This window comes from Centroberyx gerrardi, chromosome 12, assembly GCF_048128805.1.
Source record: "Centroberyx gerrardi isolate f3 chromosome 12, fCenGer3.hap1.cur.20231027, whole genome shotgun sequence".
Lineage (NCBI taxonomy): Eukaryota > Metazoa > Chordata > Actinopteri > Beryciformes > Berycidae > Centroberyx > Centroberyx gerrardi.
The window spans coordinates 16,644,910-16,668,632 of record NC_136008.1 but is presented as its reverse complement, the minus strand read 5'-3'; the positions used below and the strand labels follow the sequence as shown (position 1 = coordinate 16,668,632).

Below are 23,723 nucleotides of genomic sequence, written 5' to 3'. Positions count from 1 at the left end.
TCCAGATGAATATTATTTTTAATGCAAAACATGAAATGCAACTAAAAAGATACAGAGCGTGTCACGATTAATAGCCTACACAAAAATAAAAAAAGACCAGAAGGTTTACATGTAAATAGGCCTATATAGAGCGCAACAGAGTATAATTTTATAGGCAATACAATAAAAACAGATAACATGGCTACATTAAAAACGGAAGAAACAGAATTTACTGTGTATATTTTTTAATGCTTTGCTATTTATGCCAATAGCTAATATAATCTATAAATGTAGATTATACAGACTGCTCAAAATGGGCTGTGTTTTGAAACTTATGCAACATGCAGTCGAGCAGTTAATTTCTAAATGCTCATGTTACACTTTTCATTTCAGGCTGTAATGCATGATATGAGATGCAGGGTTATTCAGCGTGCTTGCCAGCAATATCTCCATTTGGCCAGCAGGGGGAACACATGTTTTGAAAATGAAATAGCAGCCTGTTGTGCAGCCTACCTGATGCAGGTGGCCGATATAAGAGACCCCCCCCGAACACAACACTACATATTAATGAGGATACATGGCCAGCTACTGACTCTCAGATTGGCTGATCTTTCTCACAGCACTGAAACACACTTCCTGTATGGAAAGCATGCTGACAGCTTCGCCCTACAGCTGCAGCAGGTAGGGGCGTGGTTTGTAGGTAGGTGTGGGAGGGAAAGGTCAGTTTCAGGTGTTGCAGCATTCTCAGGCCACGACGACACAGGAACAGACACTGTCACTTTGCCTGGGATTTGATTTCAGCAAGTACCAATCCACTTTCTTCGTGTGTTTTTGAAAGTTTCATTCAGGATTGAGGATTGACCTGAGCTTGCTGCTCAGGCCGATAGAGTTCGATCCCGCGGAGTTCAAAGAGGACTAGACCAATTACCTGGGATCCAGGTGGACTCTACGCATTTGAGGAAGATGCATTCCGCCAGATATGAATACGATGTAAGTTTCGTCACATTTCTCACTGCAGCGTTCGCGTTTCTTCACTTTGTAAAGCGTGTCACAATGTTGAGTTGATCTGATGATCGTTTCAGTGTTTAGGCCTAGATCTGTTCTCTCTCTCTCTCTCTCTCTCTCTCTCTCTCTCTCTCTCTCTCTCTCTCTCTCTCTGTACACATATAGCCTCTCTATATTGTAACCGTGAAAACAACAACTTGTTTTTCGTGCCTTAGGCCTATGACAGGGTTCCCACGGGTCTTGAAAATCCTTGAAAGTTTGTGGGTTTGAGAAAAAATAAAATCATTTTAAAGGTTAAATAAAAGGTTTTTGAAAATGACTGATGGCCTTGACAGTAGGCTACTCGATTCATTATGAAAATATTTAACACCCAAATTCATCAATATGCCTCTGGACCTCTGTCGATCCTAGGATCAACACTTCACATTCTGAGGAAAAAACTATGATGGATGTTTGCGCCGATATAACAGCAGTTTTAAATTCAGTGATTTCACTGTGATTTCTTGAATTGACAAGATCACGAGTAAAGAAATGAGGCCTCGCATGTCTCATTTTGACCAATGTCACGTCTTGCCCCAAAACATGACAATTTTGAGTCCTTGAAATTCACTAAACAAGACCTTGAAAGTCATTGAAAGGTTCTTGAATTTGGTGTCAGTGAGTGTGGGAACCCTGTTATGAAAACTGGGACATCTAAAAGTTAATGTTGTTTAAATGTAGGCCTACATTGCGCTCACAAAGGGAATTAGTTTTTCAATTAATAATATAAAACCGTTTAATTATTAAATATAAGTTTGAAATAGTTTTGTAATGAAATATAAATACACTTTGCGAAATGTTTACTTTTCATTTCAGAGCTAAATTCAATGTTATGCTTCGTTTATTTCATGTTTCCTTTCATCATTCTTTACTAAACAGTTGACATATTTTTCAGTCAGTCAGTTCAGAAAATCGATGATGTGAAGCTTATCACTGGTAGGCAAAAGAGAATGTCTAATATTATTATGAAATGAACACAGAAATTAAGTTGTAAGAAGTCAAAGCAAGTCGAGTCATTGCTATTTCATGCTAACTTTTATTTTTTAAACAATATTTACTGGTGGAAATAGTCAGTTTTTAGTTGGATCTCTTGATTCAAAGACTAAAGGGGAACTATGCAGAAAGCCTGCCCCAGTCCTAGTACTAATCACTAACTTGTCCACAATAACTTAAGTTTTTACAACAGATCCTCGGCTCCCTCACCAGCTGAACTCTGGTCTCTCATGCAGGAAACCAACATCCACCTGTTGCTAAAGGGAGAGTCTTTCTTGGCAGAGGGAGTTAGGCTTATAAAGGCTTAGACAGGTGCTATGTCAGTAGCAGTGCTAGTAATCATTGTACTATTACTTTATTGATCCCGCAGTGTGAAATTCCTTCATTACTGAAACAATAAGTGATACATTACACAGTGCAGAGCACAGACAAAGTCAGTGTCTTTGTCAATACAGACGATTCAAGCTTCACATTAATTTGACATCACAGATTAGGCTTTTGGTTCTCTGGTGCCTAAACTTTGGATAGAGACATTCTTGGGCTATCTAAGGCCATATGATGAACTTATTTAATACAAATTAATTTTATTCCAGTTTAAAAACACAGTCTGTAGCTGTCATTAGGGCTGGGCGATAATTTAATATTGTTGTTTATCGTCATTCAGTGGGATCATATCGTCATGATATGGTGATTTTGTGATATCGTGACACACAGTTCTGTTGTCTAAACTGAAGATAACAAGCAAACTTTATTTAAAAACGGACAAAAAATTCTGTTTTGTTTGACAACACACCTAACATTTCTGTTTGGTTCAAAGGGATGAACATTAATTTGATTATTTAATGTGATTTTGCATATGTGAGCCATAATTGTGAGATATATCGATATTGAAAAAAATCCTTATGATTATCATAATATTGATTTCAACCATATCGCCCAGCTCTAGCTGTCATGGTGCCCCATGTTGAAACACTCTAGCTTCACTAAACACACACCTGTGATCCCATAACAGTTCATTTAAAATATTAATGCACAAACTAAAAAAATCTGCCTTCATATTACTACTTTTGTTGCTTAGCAGCCACTTTGTGTACATACTGTTCAAGATCTATATTGCTTGGTCATTTTGTTTGGTGGGTTTCATACTTTGTCATATCTAACATCGCCTCTTAGCTGTTCTAAAATCACAGTAAACCATGGCTTCTCACGGCTTAACACTTAAGCAGACCTGTATTTTAAGTTATGACAAGTTTTGAAAGCTACCAAAGGCTTATTTTTCATATAAGTCGACTCTCCTGGAATCTGTGTGAATAACGTTTGTATGGCCAAATAATTAAACTTTGATTGGGGCTTTAGCACTCTGGACGCCCATGTTAGCAGTACACAACCCCATGAAAAACCAATACAGGATGAAGGCAGCAAATCGTGACAGGCGGCCAAAGGTGAATCCCTCTGGCAAAGGGATTTATTAATGGTTACAAGGCTTTGGGCAGGGCTGCTCAAAATCACCAGCTCTGTAGAACTTATATTTGGCAGCTTCATGAAAGCATAAATGACCCCTGGGGAAATAAACACTGCAGTGTACCTCATCAGAAATAAACACGTGACCAAACAATGGCAGGAGTCAGGCAAAAAGACAACAATTTTTCTATCTTGGTGTAGTATCACTTTATCAAGGACTTAAAGATTTTTGAATACATTTGCATGCTATCCATATACTGCAAGTGCCCTCTCCCAGCTCAGAGATGGGCTGCCCAAACTTCAAGGTATTTTGACACCATGGAATCACCAGGCTTGTTCTGACTTGATCCCCTTGCTTCTGTCAGCCCGCAGAGGATAAGACATATCAAAAAAACTCAAGAGCTGCACACAAGGGATTTTTAGACAAGACGGAAGGTAGGTTCCTAGACCATAGTGCCTTTTTCCTACATTATTAGCTTATTTCTGAGGAGGGATGAGATTTCCTAGGGAACTGGTGAAGGGGATATTGGCATTAGATACGATCCAGTTAGAAGTCCTCTCTTCTTCTGCGTAGGAAGTTGATGTAGGTGGTGACCTTAGACTCTTGCAAGCACAGTTCATGTTCTGGAATGCATTCACCATTTGTCCAGCTTTGTGGTGCTGAAGCTAAGTAGTGCTTTATAGTTGTTTTAACTAGATCTTCTGACATGTAGTGTATCTGGACAGAATACAAACCTAAAAGGTGTTGTGAATGTCAAACTTACAGTATATGCATTGAATTAGGTTAGACATGTATGACATATCTTTAGTGATGATATGTCAAATCAGGATTTGTATGTCTGTCTTATGAGAAATTAATTCATTGCTGTACAGAAAGTAGCTCCAACTTTTCTGTCTCATCTCCACTGAATCTACCAAAGTGTATTGCCTCCACTTTGTGTTGGGGAAAACAGTTTGAATAGAAATATACCTATAGAAATGAGATTGCTGTTACTTTTTCCACCCTTTGTTGCCCTCAAATACTTTGATAAACTGTATCCAACCTACATTGCTGCATGAAACAACTTACTGACAGCTAGACATACTGTAAGATAACAACAACAGGGCGTGTCTGTTGGTTTTTTTCTTAGTGAGAGCAAAAGACTAGAGAGAAGATAAGGTGGAATAAAAGAAATGTTGGAAACAGACATTAATGCAAAAGTAGGACTTCAACATACACTGACAAAAAATGAACTACATAAAACTACTAAGATTTCAGTGTAATTAAACTGCCATCAAACCACTGCAATCTGTAGTAAAGTTTAAGAGTCATTCAACTAAAAGTACTGCCACACCTTGATTTCTTTGAAACTGCAAGCTGAGACAGATTCTCTTTGTAAATCACATTAGTGACATCAGTGAAACCGTTGCTAAATGATAATTTCACAGAACATTTCTTCCTCCGCTAATATTAGATTACTCACAGGCAATGAGATCAGTTGTAGATATTAGATCACATCTAGATATTATGATTAATGTAGTGGATTTGGTTCTCTGTGGAGTGACTCAATGGACCTGTAGTCAGTAAATAATTCTTCAGGCTTCTTTTTCTCATGTTTCTTTTATATTTCATTAGAGCTACCTTTTTTTCCTCAGCTTGCACTTCAAGGGAAGTCATGTGGAAACTGATCAGCAGAAGAAATTAATGTAATATTAAATTCACTGTTATTGTTATTGACTCCAGTGAACTATACATTCAGATAGACATTTGCCAAAACTATAGACAAGACTGATCCCCAAACAATGTAAAACCTCTCAGAAATCAATATTTGGGGTATTTCCATTTCTCAGTGCTTATTGTTGAGTTGAAACTAGGGTCAGTGTCTCCTCAGACTATATAACTATAACTATACAGGGACACTCACAGTGGCACAATCAGCAGCTGAAAGGTCCAAGTGCACACAAGTTATCACTGTGACACTGACCGCTCCTGCAGTCATATCATATCTGATAACCATCATCTGATGACCAGTGTGACAGCTGTGCCTGTTTAGGAAAGTCATTTCAGTTCAGCAGGAGTTATTAAGGAAGAATACCTATGTTGGTGGAGCTAAATATAAACTACTGTGAAATCAACTTCATAGTTCTGTCAAATGTCTTTCAATCATTTTATTTATATTTTACAGACATAGGTACTAAAGTCATACAGACACAAAAGGACAATCAACAAAACCAGTTACCAAACTACAAAAACAAGACAGAACAAACCTGAAGCAACAACAACAAAAATAAAAAGATAAATGAATAAGCAAATTATTAACATAAAACAAACAACCCACATAGGAGTAAGAAACCAGGGAGGCAGGAAGTTCACCCTCAGAAATCAATCATTCCCACCATTAATATACCACAAAGCACCTCTTATACGATGTACAATAGACCATTATGATCTGAACTCGAGAGAACATTCTGGAGCTCAGACCAGAGTTCCTTTTTTTCCTTTTTCTTTCTTTCTTTCTTTTTCTTTCTATTTTGGACCAGAACTGGCCAGGCCGCGTAGCAGCGTGTTGCACTGACCTTTCCTCAGATATGATATCACAGGATCCCATATTGATAGAAAACCATGTAAATCTCCTTATATAACATAAAATCAATCTCTCAAAGGGAAAAAGATCAAGTAGAAGTCGTTTTAAACCATTGGGATATGGCTGGTTTTTCTTTCCCTATCCATACTTGTAATATTGACAAACAAGCTGAGTACCACATAAGTCTCAGGATTTCTTTATAACAATGTAAGGTTGGGGAAGGGGGGAATAAGCCTAAAATAAGCCCCACAGACTGACAAATCATATCTGTAATATATTTCTCAATGTCTTTCCAAAACCTTTGTATCACTGGGCAAGACCAAATTAAATGAATATAAGAACCTCTTTGTTTTTGACATTTAAGGCATATTCCTGGACAACTGGGGTCGTATTTATTCCTTGGGGTTGTGTGTAACCTTTGGATTATTTTATATTGCAGTTTGTGGGATTTATAAGAACAGGTAATGTTAAGAAAAGCAGATTTCCACGTTATTATCAAGGTCAACTTTCAGGTCTTGTTTCCACAATAGTCTACATCTCTCATCTCTCTCATCATTTATCTTGGAAATGGAAAATAGATTATTAATAGCTTACTTGTTTTCTTTTAATTGTACATACTTTAATGAGAACCTTCTCCAGACTAGTAAATCCCAAGGCTCCTTTGTAGTGAGGTACTGAGTTAATAAAATTCCTGATCTGAAGGGAACGAAAGCACTGTGATCTTGGACGTCCCCGCATACTTTGAAGTTGCTCAAAAGATAGGAGGACTTCATCATGGAAGAGATCAATAATTTTTCCAAATACCTAATTTACTCCATATTTGAAACCCGTTATCTATACAAGATGGGGGGAAATCAGGATTATTTACTATCAGAGCGCCAAAGGAGTATTTTATTGATGCCTGAAAAGCTGTTATAATATGGCGCCAGGCTCTAATAACATTGCCAACTATGGAGTATTCTTGCCTTACTTTCAGTGAGTCAGTATGATCCATTATAGGTTTAGTAAAATGTTGAGGATTATAAAAAGGGAACTTTTACTCTGCACTTCATGACATGAAATATTGCATGACTGAATTATACATTGTTGCGGTCTGTTTATGTGTTGGCCTAGAGAAGATAAAATTTTACACCAGTTTGATTTAAATTATGATTTGAGCAGTGATTCAATTGTTTTTTCAGTTCTTTCTCATTCGCTCACTGTCTCTTGTATCTTCCTCTAATCATGCGGTGTGACTGAGGGCTGAAACTAAATAATCCAGATGACTAACATTGTTTGGGCCTCAGGCCTTTTAACTTTTTGAGGCTCTGTGCTCTTCAGCAATGTGCACTGATGTTTGATTTATTCAACACTGCAACTTTTGGTCAACATAAAATAGATGCAATACATTTTGTATGTTTAAGGATGACTAAATGTTCTTAATGAGGACCAGAACTGAAGATATTAAGTAGCATGAGTACTCAGCTTGTGAGTGAGCTGTTTCTCTGAACCACGCCTCACAGCAGTTAGCCAGTTCCCCACCTGTCAAACTGGTTTGATCACGTAGAGATACTCTGTGGCAACTGACTTCAGGAGTCCCACTTACTCTTTTTGTTTACCAGAGGTCTGTCTGCTCCACACCCGAGGCCTGTTTGCAGCCCAGAGTGTTTTCTAGTCAGACATTAACACTTTTTTTTGCCCCAGTATGTTGTGCTTTTTTCAGGGTTCAATGTTCAGAAACAAAGCTTTTAATCCTGTACTGCAACTTCCCGTTTTAATCGTAGCATTAAAACGGCGCACTGAGCTGGTGTTTTAAAAAAATGCTATACATACTTAAAAAATGGGATAGTATTTCTTTCTGGGAGTGGAGAATGGGATATGATGAAGAGCATGTAATGGTTTTATTAGGCTGTGATCAGGGTGACTGATAGAGAGAGACCCTGGAGCGCTTACTGACCCCATCTCTAATGATTCCCCTCATTCTGGCCCATGATTGCTGTTAGAGATTCCAATTAGGAAGCATGTGTGGAAGCCAGCGCTGGGTAAGAATAGGCCTTAATTGCCATGAGTTATCATCTAGACTCATGTAATTGAGCCCCCATCTTAAGGGGCAGCACATCTGACAAATTGATTTAATACCAAAGTGATTCTCCATCCCTAATGGCACTGGGGCTGCTCCACTCATGGGCCACAGGCATTGAATTCATTGTGTGTTGATTACTAACTGGCCTGAAATCTTTCTCTCAGTCCACTCACTGGAGAACGCTCAACAACACACTCATACGTTCAGTACCTGCAGACACACACACGACCCAGGGCTCCGTGCCCATAATCTCTACCTACAGATATCCCCCAGTTCCCATGCTAGGCCTGAATGTGTGTATGTGTACACTAATACACAATTTTGGGAGCTCTTTCAGGTCACTGAACGGGTTTTGCCAGTTTTGCCAACACTTAACAGCAGCTTGTTTGAACTTGTCACTGGTTGAAGTCACTTGTAGGCCTGTCAAATGACAAAATGTTTTTGCATATTGTATAAAACAGTTATTGTATTTCCAGTTGTCATAAAGTTTGGTCATTTTAATGAGCACAAAAAAACCTACTTATTTACTTTCCCCCCGGCTCTACACATATACAGTATGTATACAAGTCATCTATTCCACTAGTCAAAACCACCCCAACCTGACAACTGCATTGACGAATACACTGAGTCAGTTTCTATTGGTATCCTCTCCATGGTAACGGATCAAGGATTTTTGCCTAATACATTTTTAACAAGTCTAGACATTGTCAAGATTCTCAGTATGAAGGACACTGAAGCATTTACCAACTCTGCAACTCTGTGGTCAATATATTTACAGGTTATGGCTGCAAAATCTCCTATAAATGCTCAGTTGGGATCTTATCTGGTTATAGAGAGGCCAATAGCATGTGTCTGTCATCGTTATCATGCTGTTCAAAGCAAACAGATTTTAGAGTGTATTCTGTAGATTAATATATCCAAATATATCCAGGCAAATATATCCAGGCTCCTAACCAATTAGTCTGCAGTGTTTTATTCAGCCTTCTTAACATTGCAGGTACTGGGGAAGAAAATTGGAATTGTTCAGTCAAAAAAAACAGTTTTTTAGCAGTAAAAAAAACAACAGTATTTTAGGATTTGGGTAAAACTGGAGATTTGTGTTGGATATGTATTGGATATTCACAGCTTAAGATGCAGGAGCACATCCCTTCCTGTTACTCAGAATGTAATCATAAATGTTTCAATCTCTGTGTGGTGGAAGTTTTCTGTAATAAAAGAGACTTGGAGATGAAAAGTTGTCTTTCTGTCGTCTTTATTGCTTGCAAGCAAGGCGCAATGCCCACCCAACGAGTGTGTGAGACAAAGAGCGAAACCATGAGCTTTGTCCACCCTTCTTATAATCATGTAGTAGAAACAGCTGAGTCATGAGAAGTCCGGGACATTCTTATACTTGAAACAGTCTACGATTAGGGTGCATCTGTGCAAGACAAAATCCAGTTCCAACCGGACACTCAAGGCCTTCTCTGGTCAGAACCTTTGTTTATCTCAAACTGGTGGAGAATGGAAAATTACTGAAGACAGAGACAGCATTCAACTGAGAAATGGTATCATGCTTGATACATGATGAATAGAATGGCCAGGTTCCGGAGATAAAAGATTTCCAGTGCAGACAAGGACCAATTCAACTAGCCACTGTTTTATCTGTCTCAGGTCAGGTCAAAGGCATGAGAGATGTGCTGAACAGCAGTTTGTAAATTTCCACACAGCTCTCAAAATAATACAAAGAGAGTACAGTACAGATATTAAAGACATATAGAATAATATAATAGTGTAATTTCCTCCACACTCGGCATCAAGAACATGACGTGCTTGCTGTATGTTTGTTGACTCTCTCTTTCGCTCTCTTTCCTCACCAGGGCCGGAATGGGCAGCATGAGCGGGTCGACTTTTTAACCAATAAAGAGAAGATGCCGTCAAAGCGGAAGACTGGGATTGTGGTCGGGGTTCTTGTGGGGCTTTTAGTCCTGGCAGCTGTAGCAGCCTTCCTCGTTTGGCTGTTTGTCTGTGAGTGCAGTTTAAAGTTTTAAATTCACCCGCTCTTCTATTGAAAACACATGTACATCTGTTGGCTATAGAGCGCTGGAATAGTAAAGTGGGCATAGAGAGTCCTGCTCTCTTATATGGGCAATGAATTTAAAAAAAAATCACTCTCTAAGCAATTTTGTGCATAAATCAAGGTTGTTCTTATTTAATGAGAAATCCTGGTGCCTGCTCCTCCCTATGTCACATTGTCAACATCAACTGCTGGCAGGACAGACACGTCAGAAGCTCTAAAGTGGATCATTTACTGCTTGCTTTGAAGGCACAGTTCTTTGATTTAAGAGTATAAGAGTAGCTTGTTTGGACTTTGTAATTTCCCATTAATGTTAGCCTATTTGACAGGCCTGAATTTCTCTGTTAATAATGCAATGGAGAAAGTGTCACAGAGTCAATGGAACAGTCAAACACACATATAGGGTCTGATAAAAAGGCCTCTGAAGTCTTGATAAACAGCCTCCTGATTCTGCTGGCTGTGTGTTTTAATTGCTCTGAGAGCCAAGCTGTCACCCCACTATAAGATCACAGAGTAAGGCTTTAACATAGTGCTTTGAGAGCTGTTTCAAGACCCTCAGTCTCTCCTCTTTCATCAGAGACAGTTAACTTATTGCCTCTTTGTTTATCAAATACTACTCTCCTCTGTCTCTCTTCTCCAAGTCAAAGATGCTGATTCAGAGACCACTGTCAGTATGCGGCAAGGCCCAGAAGTGCAGGTGTTCAGTGGGCATATGAAGCTGGTTGACATACCATATAACCAGAAGCTGGAGGACCCCACCAGCAAGGAGTTCCAGGTGCTGGCCGATGACCTGGAAGAAATTGTGAGTTTGACATCTAAATAAGTTCTGGTCAAGAGATGCTCGGCCCATTTTGTTTCCTTTCAATGGCCTACATTGTTTATTGTTAAGTTCACCATTTTGAGCAAAGTATTACACGCAGTTCCCTTCTCCCTCTAAGGATTAGTTGTGAATGTTGTTTGGCACAGTGGAAATGCTTTTTAAATAGGTCCCTCCCGGTGCACAGAAACTGCTGAAGGCACATTTGCGTGGGTGGAATAAAACGGTGTACATTCTCTCAGTCATTCCCCTCAACAGCATCTCCTATTATTGAAGGCAGTGGAAATGTTTGTAGCACCACTTAGGAGCATGTTGATGGCAGAAAAGTCTTGCTTAAACCCCATCAAGAGTACACTTTCTCAGTGAAAAGCTGCAGGAGTGAGAGTGTTAGGTGGGGATGAGAGTGGAGGTGGTCTGACTGGAATATTAGATGACTAGTCCGCTGAGGAAAAAGCTTTATACATGCCGTGCGCTCTCACACAATAACAGCTTTTAAAGAATAATTGCAGTTGCACAACTGAAATGCCATCAATGATTTGTCCATTAATAAAATAATAAAGCTATCAAAACATGTCTCATTCGGTTACTGTTTACATAACGACTATGGCTTGAGGAATGTTACTTCAGTTAAAGAATACTGGACTAAAGCTGTCACCTTAGAGATAAAGTCATCTTGCTTAACCATAGTTGTCCCACAGCTTTACCTTGACACAGCTCTTGGAAGTAATTCACTCCTGCCAGGCTGGCCTTAGCACCGCCTGTCTGTGGAGTCCTTGAAAAATGTCTAATTGTATTTCATCTCCTCCCCTATCTCCTAGATGAGCTAGGAAAATGGCAATGGGATCGCATTTCATGTTGCTGACTTCAACTTTAGAAATGGCTTTTTTGGGCCTATCTTGATATTTTATGTTGATGGATAATTGACCATTTTATCCTGTGAACAATTCTCCTCCTCCTCCTCCTCCTCCTCATCGCTCTCGGTGGTATTATCACTGACCATACAAATGAAACCTATTCATTTTCTGGACCTGGCTGACTCCCTCTTTTACTGTTACCTTGAGGGAGATACAGATAATACTCAGGTGCTCTGACTCTGTATTGAACCATTGGCGTACAGTCCTTGTACTATAGCCTCGGCAGTTTCTTTTCGTTTTCCTCAAAGAGCAGTCACTCTGAAATTAACTAAGCCTATGCATGCATGATATGTGATGGTGACCTGTATTTAAGCCCATGAAGATTAGTAGCAGCATGTAACTATTAACAACCATGTTTGATACAGTCTGCTGCTCACTGCAGCTGAGGGCAAGTCAGATAATTGGGAATCTCATTGTCATGTCTGCTTTGCATGGTATGCCGTTTTTATGTTAACATGCTAATTTGCACTTTCAAGGCTTAAGGCAGACACAGAAGTGATGGTGTACGTGATGAAGTGTCCTCTTACCGTACAGTAAATACACATCTTTTCTACACAGTTGGAGAAAAACTACAAGAAAGATCAATTCCTTGCAAAATACTACAAGCAGTCCGTGGTCACCGCATTCAGGTATATACTGCTGGGATCTTGAGATTATCTGATTTGTTGCACTGCTGTATATAATCAGCCGTAATGCTTGTAATATGTAAATTTTTTGTAGATTCAGTGTGAGTTGTATAATTTAGAAATTAATGCTCAGTGTTCCACCAATTAAAAACTAAATGCTTGTTACTGGATGCTCTCTTTCTCCCTCTTTCTTCCTCCCTCCCTCCATCTCTCTCCCATCTCTCTGTATACTCCAGTGAGGGTGTCATAGCCTACCACTGGACCCAGTTTGATATTCCAGCCAGCGACCTGGAGATCCTGCCGGAGTTCTCTGAGGAGCGGGTCATGGAGATGCTGTGGAAAGGCATCAGGGACCAGGGCAAGCAGAGCCGCCAGGATATCAGCATCAGCGAAGTGACTGCCTCACGTTAGTACCACCAGGACCTGCTGGGGTCAGACCAAGGGGCGGATAGAGGGAGTCAATTGGGTCTTCGCTAGTGCTGGCTGCAGATTATGGCATTTAGCATTATGGTGGTCAACAGAGATAGAGCATTGTGAATACAGATCCGAATAAGGTCATTGTCATCTCCTATCAGCATTGGTATTCTGTATGCCTTCTATTTGTATTATAGGAGCTTGGTCTGAGATGTGCTGATAAGATGATAACAAATAAGCCAGACCTCTCTGCTTGTGCTGCATCTGAGATTGCACATTTTATGCTATTTGGATCCTCTAATGATATTAGCTGGGCCCTGGCCTGGCTCAAGGCAGCCATTTTTCTTACTTCTGTCTTCTCAGCATTCACATTGCATTTGTCCACATCCTGGCCACCAGCCAAGAGCTGGCCCTGTGACTCAGTGGTTTTGGGCCTCTTTAAAATGATTTCTGTGGGTATGATTTGATGTTGCTGTCCCAGATAGTTAGACAGAGATGTATGGGTTGCTGCTGTAGGGCAAGGTGAGATGGAGCAGAAAGAGCTACACACCATCACCAGTTCCCTTAACAGCAGGGAAATGGAACAGAAAAAGTGCAACCCAAATATTTTAGGCCCATGCATCAAATTCTATCAGCCTCCCTAGTTTGGTGACACGTTCTTACCTTCCCTCCTGTTTCCCTACCACTCTCTCTCCCTCTCTTTCTGTCTCCAGTCACAGACCCTCGGATGGCCAGGAACCCCAGAGCCAGTGAGTACAGCGTGTCCCATTTCAATCACTCGCAGCTGTAATTTTCCAGCTGGGTAGATGCTCACCCTCCTGCCAGTCTGTAACGAATGGCTGGCCTGCCCTATACTGTACATGTGCTGCTCTAGTCAGAGATTGAGAGTCCTGTAGCAGGCCAGGGCTAGACGGTCGGCACGCCCTACTCTTCTCTTTGACTCTGCCTTGGTGATTTATGTCCCTGGGATGATTACACTACATTACATTAGATTAGAAGACCTTTATTAGACCTTTATTATCTTAAAATTAGGAATTTGTATGCCAGCTATACATCCATCCATACACATATTTATACATACATCTATACTAGCATAACTTAAAGGACAGAAGAGCTGATGATTACATGTGTTCAACTTTATTCTAGCTGACAGCTAATATTGCATTCATTAAATTGCATGATGAAAGGTCATAGGATAGGTGATACAGAGGGAAAACAGAAAAGATACAATTCTTGATGTCAATATCTCTGACAGCAGTTATGATTAATCAGATTTTACTTTATCAGTTGTAAGTCACAACCGGCAGCTGCTCAGAGTGACACATGATCTACAGTGCTGTACGGTACATGTCCATGCATATAATCCGACCAATATTGTTATCCCCAGAGGAGTGTTTCTTCCGTCTGGAGGCTGAAAAAACCTTGCAGACATTCCAGTCCCCAGGGTTCCCCGTCAAGTATCCCCCCAGGTCCCGCTGCCAGTGGCAAATCCGAGCCCCAGAGAAGAACGCCATCTCCGTCAGGTTCTCTCACTTCCACGTCGAGGACGACTGCAGCAACGACTTTGTCTTCATCTACGACTCCTTGAGTCCGGATGAGTCACAGGCCATCACAGAGTAAGACACAGAGCTGGGGATGTCCAAAGGGTTTCGGGGCACTCTTAGAAAAACAGGGAGGGCTGAGATCATGTTAACCATGGTTATATTGGTGCTATTTTTAAATACAATTTTGGTTAATTCAAGTTTTACCATAATATTATTTGCTAGAAGTAGACAGATTTTACATGCACTTATTTGTTTTTCCCCCCAGAGGAATTTTATTTAAAAGAAAACCAGCAAAAGCAAGCTCTTTTTTGCTCTCCCATCAAATTGTCACGCAAATCACATTATCTTATTTTGCCTTAAACCTTGCTCTCTGGGTTTGTTTGATAGGGCTCAACCAACATATGTCTCATTTATTTAGCCTTGATGATCAGAGAGAGGGGAAATATGGTCCTACATGATTCCCAGAGGACAGCCACTAAGAATCACTTTGTATTTGACTGAAATGTTGCATTGAGGGATTTAGGAGAAAAAGCTATTTTGATGTGGGTGGAAAACGTGTTCCACTTCATTCCTTTCACTGCATTTGTGATTACAACTTTTTTTTTGGGCCTGGTGCCTTTAGCGCTGTATGTCCCATTTTATTGTTAACTTTTGAGACCTCAGTGAGATTGAGTTGGCTCAAAAGGACCTCTCTTTTCAAATCTATGAAGGGTGCCAACCTGCTGCTACACCACTGTGTGTAATTGCGCTTTGTCTATGGGGGGTTTTGATTCTCAAACTACAGGCTTGAATGCAACATCAGTTGTAGCTGCAGGCAATTTCAAGCTCAGAAACCTTTGCCAAACAAATATGCGTTACCAGGCGATGCATAAAATTTTTATAATGCTATTGAGCGATCAGCTTTATCCAAGGTGACATGGGGTTTATGAGAGCCATAATATAATACTCTATAATGACATTATTCTACTGCAGGTAGATGTATTGCTGCTCTTGCAGCGTCATTCACACCTCCATGGCTATACCGCCAGCAGTGCTGGAACTTTTTGCTAATGTACCTAATGTTTGACTTTGAAACTCCATCTAAGCACTTTCTGTCAGTGGTATTGGCACATCTCTCTTTATTTCTCTCTATCTCTGTTTATCTATTGATTTCTTTTCACATGATTTTTTTTTCTTTAAGCTTTTTAAACTTGTTTGCTGCATTGATGTTTCAGTGCTTCTGACTAAGAAGAATTACAGCTGTATTTGAGCTCCCTCTGTGTTTCACATCCTTTAGTGTTTTATTGGAAGTGTAAAATTCCATTCAGTAATTGCAGCAGACCATCATCTTAGGCTTCACAGTGTTATTTGCTATAACACACAAGTGAGCACACACACACACACACACACACACACGCACATACACAGAGTTCCATAAAACACATCTTTCTGTTTTATCGCTCTGTCTTTGATATGACCATTAATGCTCTTCTGACAGAAAGTGCGGTCAGCGGCCTCCCACCAACCCTCTGGAGGTCGTGTCGTCCAGCAACATCATGCTGATCAACTTGATCACAGACAGTGCCGTCCAGAGGCCTGGCTTCAGGGCTGAGTATAAAGTCATCCCTATATCTACAGGTAACTGAGTCGACATTGCCGGCACTCCCCATCATTCATTTGCCAACTGCATTCTGCACTATAACAAATCACATAGACTTTTATGGCTGTATTTATGCCAAATCCCATTATAAATGATAAAATGTGCTATACTGGGATATAAATCTATTAAGTGTCATTCGTTTCAGCTAAAACTTGTGGAGGCGACCTCACTGACGCCAAAGGTGTGTTCAGTTCCCCACATCATCCCAGCTTCTATCCCCCTGCCCTGGACTGCAAGTGGACCATCAAGGTTTGCAACACTGCTGCTCTTCCTGGTGCCCCTCCTCTACCTCAAAGCCGCCCCCCACCCACCTCCTCCTTTACCATCCTTAGCCTGCCATGAGAGGAATGCTGAGGCAGCACTCTAGAAGCCAAGCTGTTCAGTACCTCTTCTATCTTCATCTGTCAGACTGCTGTTGCTGCCGCAGCTATAGCTGGGCTGCAGTGTTTTGTGTGTTGGTTTTGTTTGCCAGTGTGTTGTATGTATGTGTGTGTGTGTGTGTGTGTGTGTGTGTGTGTACACATGCGTGTGTGTCTGTGCTGCTTGTGTTTTAGTGTGCATGCGTTTGTGTGTACATGTATGTTTCTTTGTGTTTGTGTGTATGTGCTTGCGTGTGTGTGTAGGTGGAGTGGAGTGGAGTGACATGCATGTTAAATAAGGCCGTGATAAACCGATCAGCTCCTCCTCTGTGCTATAGGTTCCTGCTGGGAAGAAGGTGCGGGTGAAGTTCACCATGTTCCGTATGAAGGAGCCTGGGGTGGACGTCCGTGTGTGTCACAAAGACTATGTGGAGGTTATGGGCACCAAGTAAGACTTTGACACATTTAAGTGACATTCATTGACGACTTTTCCCTTGAGTATATGTTAGGGCTGAACGATGTTGACAAAAAATCTAAGCAATTGTGATTTAAACTGCTATTCATATCATCACAACTTTTTCTTGTCCCTTCAAAATTGTAAAGTGATTTTGTTTAAAAAAAATAGCTGTCAGTGTGCAGGATTGACTGAGTTTGAGTATGATGGAAGATTTTCACCAACACTGTACTTGACTCATGGAATCATTACCTGGAGCTCTAAAACACCTCTCTCTTAAACGATTAATTGCAGCCTCTGCGATTTGGAAATTGCAGAAGTTCATATTGCGCTTTGTGTTTGTCTGCATGTCTGTGAGTCTGTGCATTAAACAGCGGTCTTGTGCCCCAGGTACTGTGGGGAGTTGTCCTCTTTGGCCCTGACCAGCCAGTCCAACGTCCTGGAGGTGAAATTCCACTCCGACGAGTCCTTCACCGACAAAGGCTTCAGGGCCGAGTACAATGCCTACGATCCCGCCAACCGTGAGTTAAGACCCTGTCTCGTGCCCCTATTTACCACACATGCGAGATGGGTGAACTGTTACGATGTGACAGTGACACTCGCAGGCTGCCATTACGGAGCGGGAGAGGGAGAATAGCTGTTTAGTCTGAGAGACTAAAGACGGTGGCAGGCTGACAGTCAAATGGAGCTGTTCAGTGATAGAGGCTTAGAGACTGTGGCGATGACACTTCAGAGCTGGACTAATCACCAGAGAGCTTGTTTATTGGGTCCATTTTATTTGCCACTGTCAGTCAGGAGCACTTCACTTTCAATCCCCTCCACCCTTTATGTTGCCTCCCAGTTTGACCTAAATGGATTTATAATTGCTCTGATCAACAGGGACAAGCAAATGGCAACATGACGGATGTGGTGAATATACGCTGTCACTCCCTCCCGCTCATTCGGTCGCCATCTCTGTCTCCCCCGTCTTTGCTCCCTTCCCCTTTTGTCTTTTTATGAGCAGCTTGTCCCAACCAGTTTGCCTGTGCCTCTGGGATCTGCATCGCCAAAGACCTGCACTGTGATGGCTGGAATGACTGCGGCGATATGAGCGATGAGATGAAGTGCAGTAAGTCCCCCCTGACCCGACCTCGCTGTCCTCTCTTTCTTCTTCTCCTCCTTTCTTATCCTCCTGTCCAGCCATCAGCCCCTTCTCCCAACTCCCCCAGGCTCCAACCTGTACCCTCCCTTAGTTTTTCTTTGGCCTGCTGAAACACATCCAGTGACCCAGAGATCCTCTTCAGATCTCTAATATTTGTTTCTCCCTCAGCTGTATTTTTTTACTGAACATGCCATTTTTCTGTTATCCCAGAGTGTGAGAAGGACCAGTTTGCATGTGACAATGGCATGTGCAAGCCCAAGTACTGGGTGTGTGATCGCGTCAACGACTGTGGGGACGAGAGCGACGAGAAACAGTGCAGTGAGTATTTCTGTCTCTCTTAAAGCGGTCTTCGGGGGATACAAGCCCTATCTAATGCTATGCTAATTGTGCTAACATTAAAGGCACATCACCGCTAATGCTCTGGTCACTGACTCCTGGGCTGTGTGCAGTCATTACTTTATCAGTAATGGAGCTTGTTTGAAGCCTTGCCCAATTTGCTCATCGTCTGTCTAGACACTTAATCATGTGTAATACATGTAAGCAGGATGGAGAGAGAAGAAGGTAATGTCCGTTGTGGCCACAGCACTGATGTCCTTCTGAAGCATGGCTTGTATTCTCTCATCACTGTTTCTCTTCTTCATTTGATCATTATTTCATCATCCCTCTGTTTCTTCTGTCCTTTGCTGCAGGTTGTGATGAGAACGAGTGGCGCTGTGGGGACGGGACTTGTGTGCCTCAGGATGTTGTGTGTGACACTAAGAAGGACTGTGGCGACGGGAGCGACGAGGCCTCTTGTAAAGTCTGTAAGTGGCACCACACACACACTTTCCACCCATTCACACATTTAAAAATCCATACCAGCGCCGCAATATTAAGCATTTAACATGAACCATTAAAAACTCGATCCACAGCAGAGTAAAAGTGTAGCTATTATAAAGATGCAAATTTCATTCTTCATTCAACAGTCACTCTTCTTGTCCCAGTACACACTATTTTGCGCTTTCTTTAATTTCCCGTCTCACTCACTTTGTCCTACTCTATCTCACTCACTTTCTCACTCATTCATTTCTGTGAATAAAGAGGGATATTAGACCTCAACCCCAATCAATACGCCCAATCAATGTAATCTGCTCCTCAATCACTATGCATTGTGCATTCAAGCCTCACTTTGAAGCCTCACTGATTGCATAGTGTTTTTCTGGTTAAACTTAGCAAAGCTCTAATGGTTTGATTAAAATATGTGTTTTGATTTTGGGACCCGTCTCTACCCCACTTAGCTCCGGGTATCTGCTCTGACTATAGCTACAAGTGCAAGAACAATGACTGTGTCAATAAGGTGAACGCTGAATGTGACCGTGCCAAAGACTGCAGCGATGGCTCAGACGAGGCTAACTGTGGTAAGAAACCTTTTAATCTCTTCCCCCTCCTTACGAATTTCCACATTTTTTAAAAGATTTTTCACTATCATCTCCAGGCTACTTCCTCTTAGCATTGTATCTAAGGAATGTGATTTGATACAAAATGTGAACTACAGCATGAAAGTGGAGCTAATCTCCTCAGTGTCATTCAAAATAGTTTATAGAAGAGCCGGGTTGAGCTGCGCGTTGGGCTGTCTGCTAGAAAAGAGCCCCAGGCCTTGACTGCTTTATTTATTTGATTCTTCTTTGAAAGCAGCTCTTGACATCTCTGAAGTTTTTGTTTTTCCCTCCATTCAAGCCTCAGGGTCTGACTGTTTTTTTTTGATCAGCTAATATGCCTGTGTGCCTTATTAGAATTCCAAAGAGCCATGCAGTTCACAGCCAAGGCCGGCGTCATGACGGCTTCAAGTCGACTTCCTCCTCGTCTTCAGATTTTCCCTCTGATCATTTATGCCAGTCTCATCTGCTATCTTTCTCTCACTCACCATCCAACCTCCTTCCTCTCTCATCCCATCCATGTCCCTACAGACTGTGGCATCAGGCCCTATAAGCTGAACCGCATTGTGGGCGGGGAGAACGCAGAGCTGGGGGAGTGGCCCTGGCAGGTCAGCCTTCACTTCTTGACCCAAGGGCATGTGTGTGGTGCCTCAATCCTCTCTGAAAAGTGGCTCCTTTCTGCTGCCCACTGCTTTCAGACCAGCAACCCTCAGTGAGTTACAGCTGTAAGACACTCATCTGTACCAAGCACCGCAATAAGATGGTATACTTTTCCCAAATGTGATCTGGAACGATTTCCCTCTTATGTATTTTATGATTAAATTGTTATTGTTCTCTTATTTTTTTTATTATTCATTACATTGTTTTTCATTTTCTTAGATCTGATTATGCAATATTCTTTCTCATACATTTAAATGCATTCTGATGGAAAAAATAGTATTTTGCTCAACAGAGAGCCATTTATGTACAAATTACGTAGTCTGGAAATTAGCCCCTGATGATACAGTTAATTCAGAAAAACCTTGGGGGGGGCTAAATTTGCATCTCATCCATTGATAGCAGAGTGCTGCATTTATCAGAGCACCCTGTAGGTGGAGCACTAGCCATGCTGTTTGACCTGATTCACTTCCATTGTGTTAGAGCAGAGAATCCTTCAGAGACTCAGTAATGATATTTACTGTACAATGCAGTTATTTCATTTATAGGCTAGTGACACTCACTTTATAGGTTTTCCTCACTATCATATATTCATTTTGTAGCAAATAATTTGCATATTATATATATCACTGTAGCTTGATGCATGTGTGCAAACAAAAATAATAAATTACCCTGTATGTACTATTTCAGGAACCATGTGTCATCCAACTGGCAAACCTACAGCGGCATGCAGGACCAGTACAAGCACGATGACGTACAGCGCCGTCCACTGAAGACCATCATCACCCACCCAGATTACAACCAGATGACCTTTGACTACGACATTGCACTGCTGGAGCTCAGCCAGCCGCTGGAGTTCACCAACACCATCCACCCCATCTGCCTTCCCGCCCCCTCCCACGTCTTCCCTGCAGGCATGTCCTGCTGGGTCACAGGCTGGGGCACGCTCCGAGAAGGAGGTAATGTGCACGGATTGCTGATTTCTGGCAGAACTGTGGTCTTTTTTTTTTTTTTTTTTTTACTGTAACTGATTGTTACACTGATTTTGAATATGCACACTGATATTCCTCAATTATGGCTGACCCAATCTACAAAAGTGTTTTTCCGCTTTGCATATCCACCTCACATCAAAAATATGACTTCCCGTTCCTCCCCCTTCCTTCTCTCAACGTGGTATTCATCTCTCCCCTTCATCTTCCTTCCCTCACCGCTTCCTTCTCCTCCCTTCATCTCTCCCTCATTTTATCCTGTCTTCTTTCTTTTCTCTAATGTCCCTCCCATTCCTTCATCTCTCTCCCATCGTGACATCCTTCTCTTTCCTCTTCCGCTCAACCCTCCCTCCCTTTTCTCTCATCTTTTTCTAATCTGCTCTATTCCATTAAGCCTTTTTTCCATATCCATATATCAAGGCAGACGTTGCCTCTCCTGGGAAGCCTCTTAAACCTTCATTAGCCAACACTAATCCAGCCTATTAACACCTTTGATGTTAGTGGCGAACACAGAGGTCTTGTGACAGAGTGCTGACCCCTTTCTCCTGCGCTGGCAGGTCGCACGGCGCGGCTGCTGCAGAAGGCGGAGGTGAAGATCATCAACGACACGGTGTGCAACGTGGTGACGGAGGGCCAGGTCACCTCCAGGATGCTCTGCAGCGGCTTCCTGGCTGGAGGAGTCGACGCATGCCAGGTGAGACACTGCAACACATGTGTAGAACAGGAAGAATATCTCCAGGAAAGAATAAAAGCGCATAGGGGTATATATAGGTAGGTTTTCACACCCGTATAATTATCACGCTCTCACATCCAGACCCAATCTAATAACTGTTGTTCTCCGGTCGTGCTCACCAGGGAGACTCCGGAGGCCCCCTGGTGTGTTTCGAGGAGACTGGGAAGTGGTTCCAGGCCGGCATCGTGAGCTGGGGCGAAGGCTGCGCTCGTCGGAACAAGCCCGGCGTCTACTCGCGCGTTACCAAACTGAGAGACTGGATCCGCAAGGAAACAGGGATTTGATGATGTTTGGGAGGACAGGGAGGGATGCGGAGCGGGGGACCGACGTCACGGTGCTAAAAATACTGGAGACGGAACATTTGAGTCTGATTGAGGACAAGTCCCTCCACCACCCATTCATTTAGCCACAGACTCACACTGGGGACGCTGCTGCATGGACCCAGCTTTTCACATGAATGACTTAAAACACTTGATTTGGTTGCTGCCACACACACACACACACACACACACATATATACATACATACATACATACATACATACATACATACATACATACATACATACACGCACACACACAACCACCCAGACACACATGTTGTACAGTTTTAAACCACTTTTTATTGGTTCAAAGCAGACACTTGTGCCCCTATCAGTCATGTCTCACTGGTGAATATCCACTGAGTGTAAATAATGAAATATGTATATTCCGACTCTCCTAAGTTGTTTTCCCCATATTTGTCCAACGTGACTTCATGCTGTCTTAAAGTGCAGTAATTACATGCTAGATGACTGGGGGACAGAATCTGAACATTTTATATTGTGTTTTTTTTAAGGTCATGTTTCTGAATACTATTTCGCTCCCTGAAAATCCAATTACGTTTTTAGGCCTTAACAAATTAAATATTTTATCTATTTATAAACGGGTGAGATGCCTTCATCCTCTCATGGTGCACTTTGCCAGTGGGCTCATACTGTAGATATCTATAGATTTGGGCTCGAATATATCAAGTATCTTAGAATAGGAGTGCTGATCTGAGACTAGAATGATGCTTAAGTTGTTGCAAATTTTATGCGATTATATGATCTAAACAGGTCCTACATCAGTATTCCTGTTATATACTTGCTTACTGCCCTTGCCTGGTCTGTGACCACACTGGAATGATCTGACAGAACTCCATATTCAGAGAAGCTTAGATGGAGGATTAGATCCAATAGGCTTTTGCACAGCTCCCTGTTTGCCAGTTGAGCTCAGGGTGATGGGGTCTTCAGTCCCACGCACCTGACAGCTCAAGCAAATCAATGGGGTTTCACCGGTTGCCAGAGCAATGCAATGAGTTCTTATCCCTATGAGAGTTTCTTCTCATTGGTCAAGCCTGACTCCTGTTTTTTTTTTAACCTAGAATTTGATTGGTTGGTTCTTTTACACCATTTGTCTTTATCTCCGAGTAATCCTGGAAATAATATCCTGGATAAGCAAACCAAAGATTTAGCAGAAGTATTGTATATTGAAGAGAATAGATTAAGGAGAAAATATTGATGAGGGGACATTGCTCAATGGACCTTTTTATTGATTACATAGAGCTTTACAATGAAACTATGCAAGTGTAAATGTGTATTTTTCAGAAAGTAGGTTGAGGGGCCAGACATTCTAGATAGAAGAAGATATTTTCATGAGCAATTAATGTACACTGTGACTGTGATTTGGATTATGGATATATATCCTTTCTACAATGTGCTTGTTTGTGTGTTTTTATATGAAAGATTTATGATAATAAACATCCTTTCACTGATTCCTCAGTACCTAATTACATTACCTGTATTATTTGTCTTTGACTAGGTCCCATTTTGTATTATGTTGTGC

The 23,723-nt window shown here is 41.5% G+C and overlaps 1 protein-coding gene across 2 annotated transcripts; it reads left to right on the top strand.

Annotated features, from left to right (window-relative positions):
* The first annotated feature begins 737 nt into the window (after window positions 1-737).
* Window positions 738-23,652, top strand: st14 (ST14 transmembrane serine protease matriptase). Of its 2 annotated transcripts, none has more exons than XM_078287005.1 (19): window positions 738-969; window positions 9,960-10,107; window positions 10,798-10,958; window positions 12,446-12,516; window positions 12,750-12,919; window positions 13,641-13,676; window positions 14,315-14,543; window positions 15,949-16,088; window positions 16,256-16,359; window positions 16,808-16,917; window positions 17,314-17,444; window positions 17,927-18,031; window positions 18,275-18,382; window positions 18,754-18,867; window positions 19,342-19,461; window positions 20,011-20,191; window positions 20,827-21,095; window positions 21,683-21,819; window positions 21,981-23,652. In XM_078287005.1, exons 1-19 carry the CDS (start codon window positions 943-945, stop codon window positions 22,140-22,142), a joined length of 2,523 nt encoding a protein of 840 aa, XP_078143131.1. In that variant the 5' UTR covers window positions 738-942; the 3' UTR covers window positions 22,143-23,652. The 2 variants fall into 2 exon arrangements, with proteins under 2 accessions (XP_078143131.1, XP_071756198.1); XM_071900097.2 differs by lacking the exon at window positions 738-969 and adding an exon at window positions 3,806-3,912.
* Window positions 23,653-23,723: the final 71 nt, after the last annotated feature.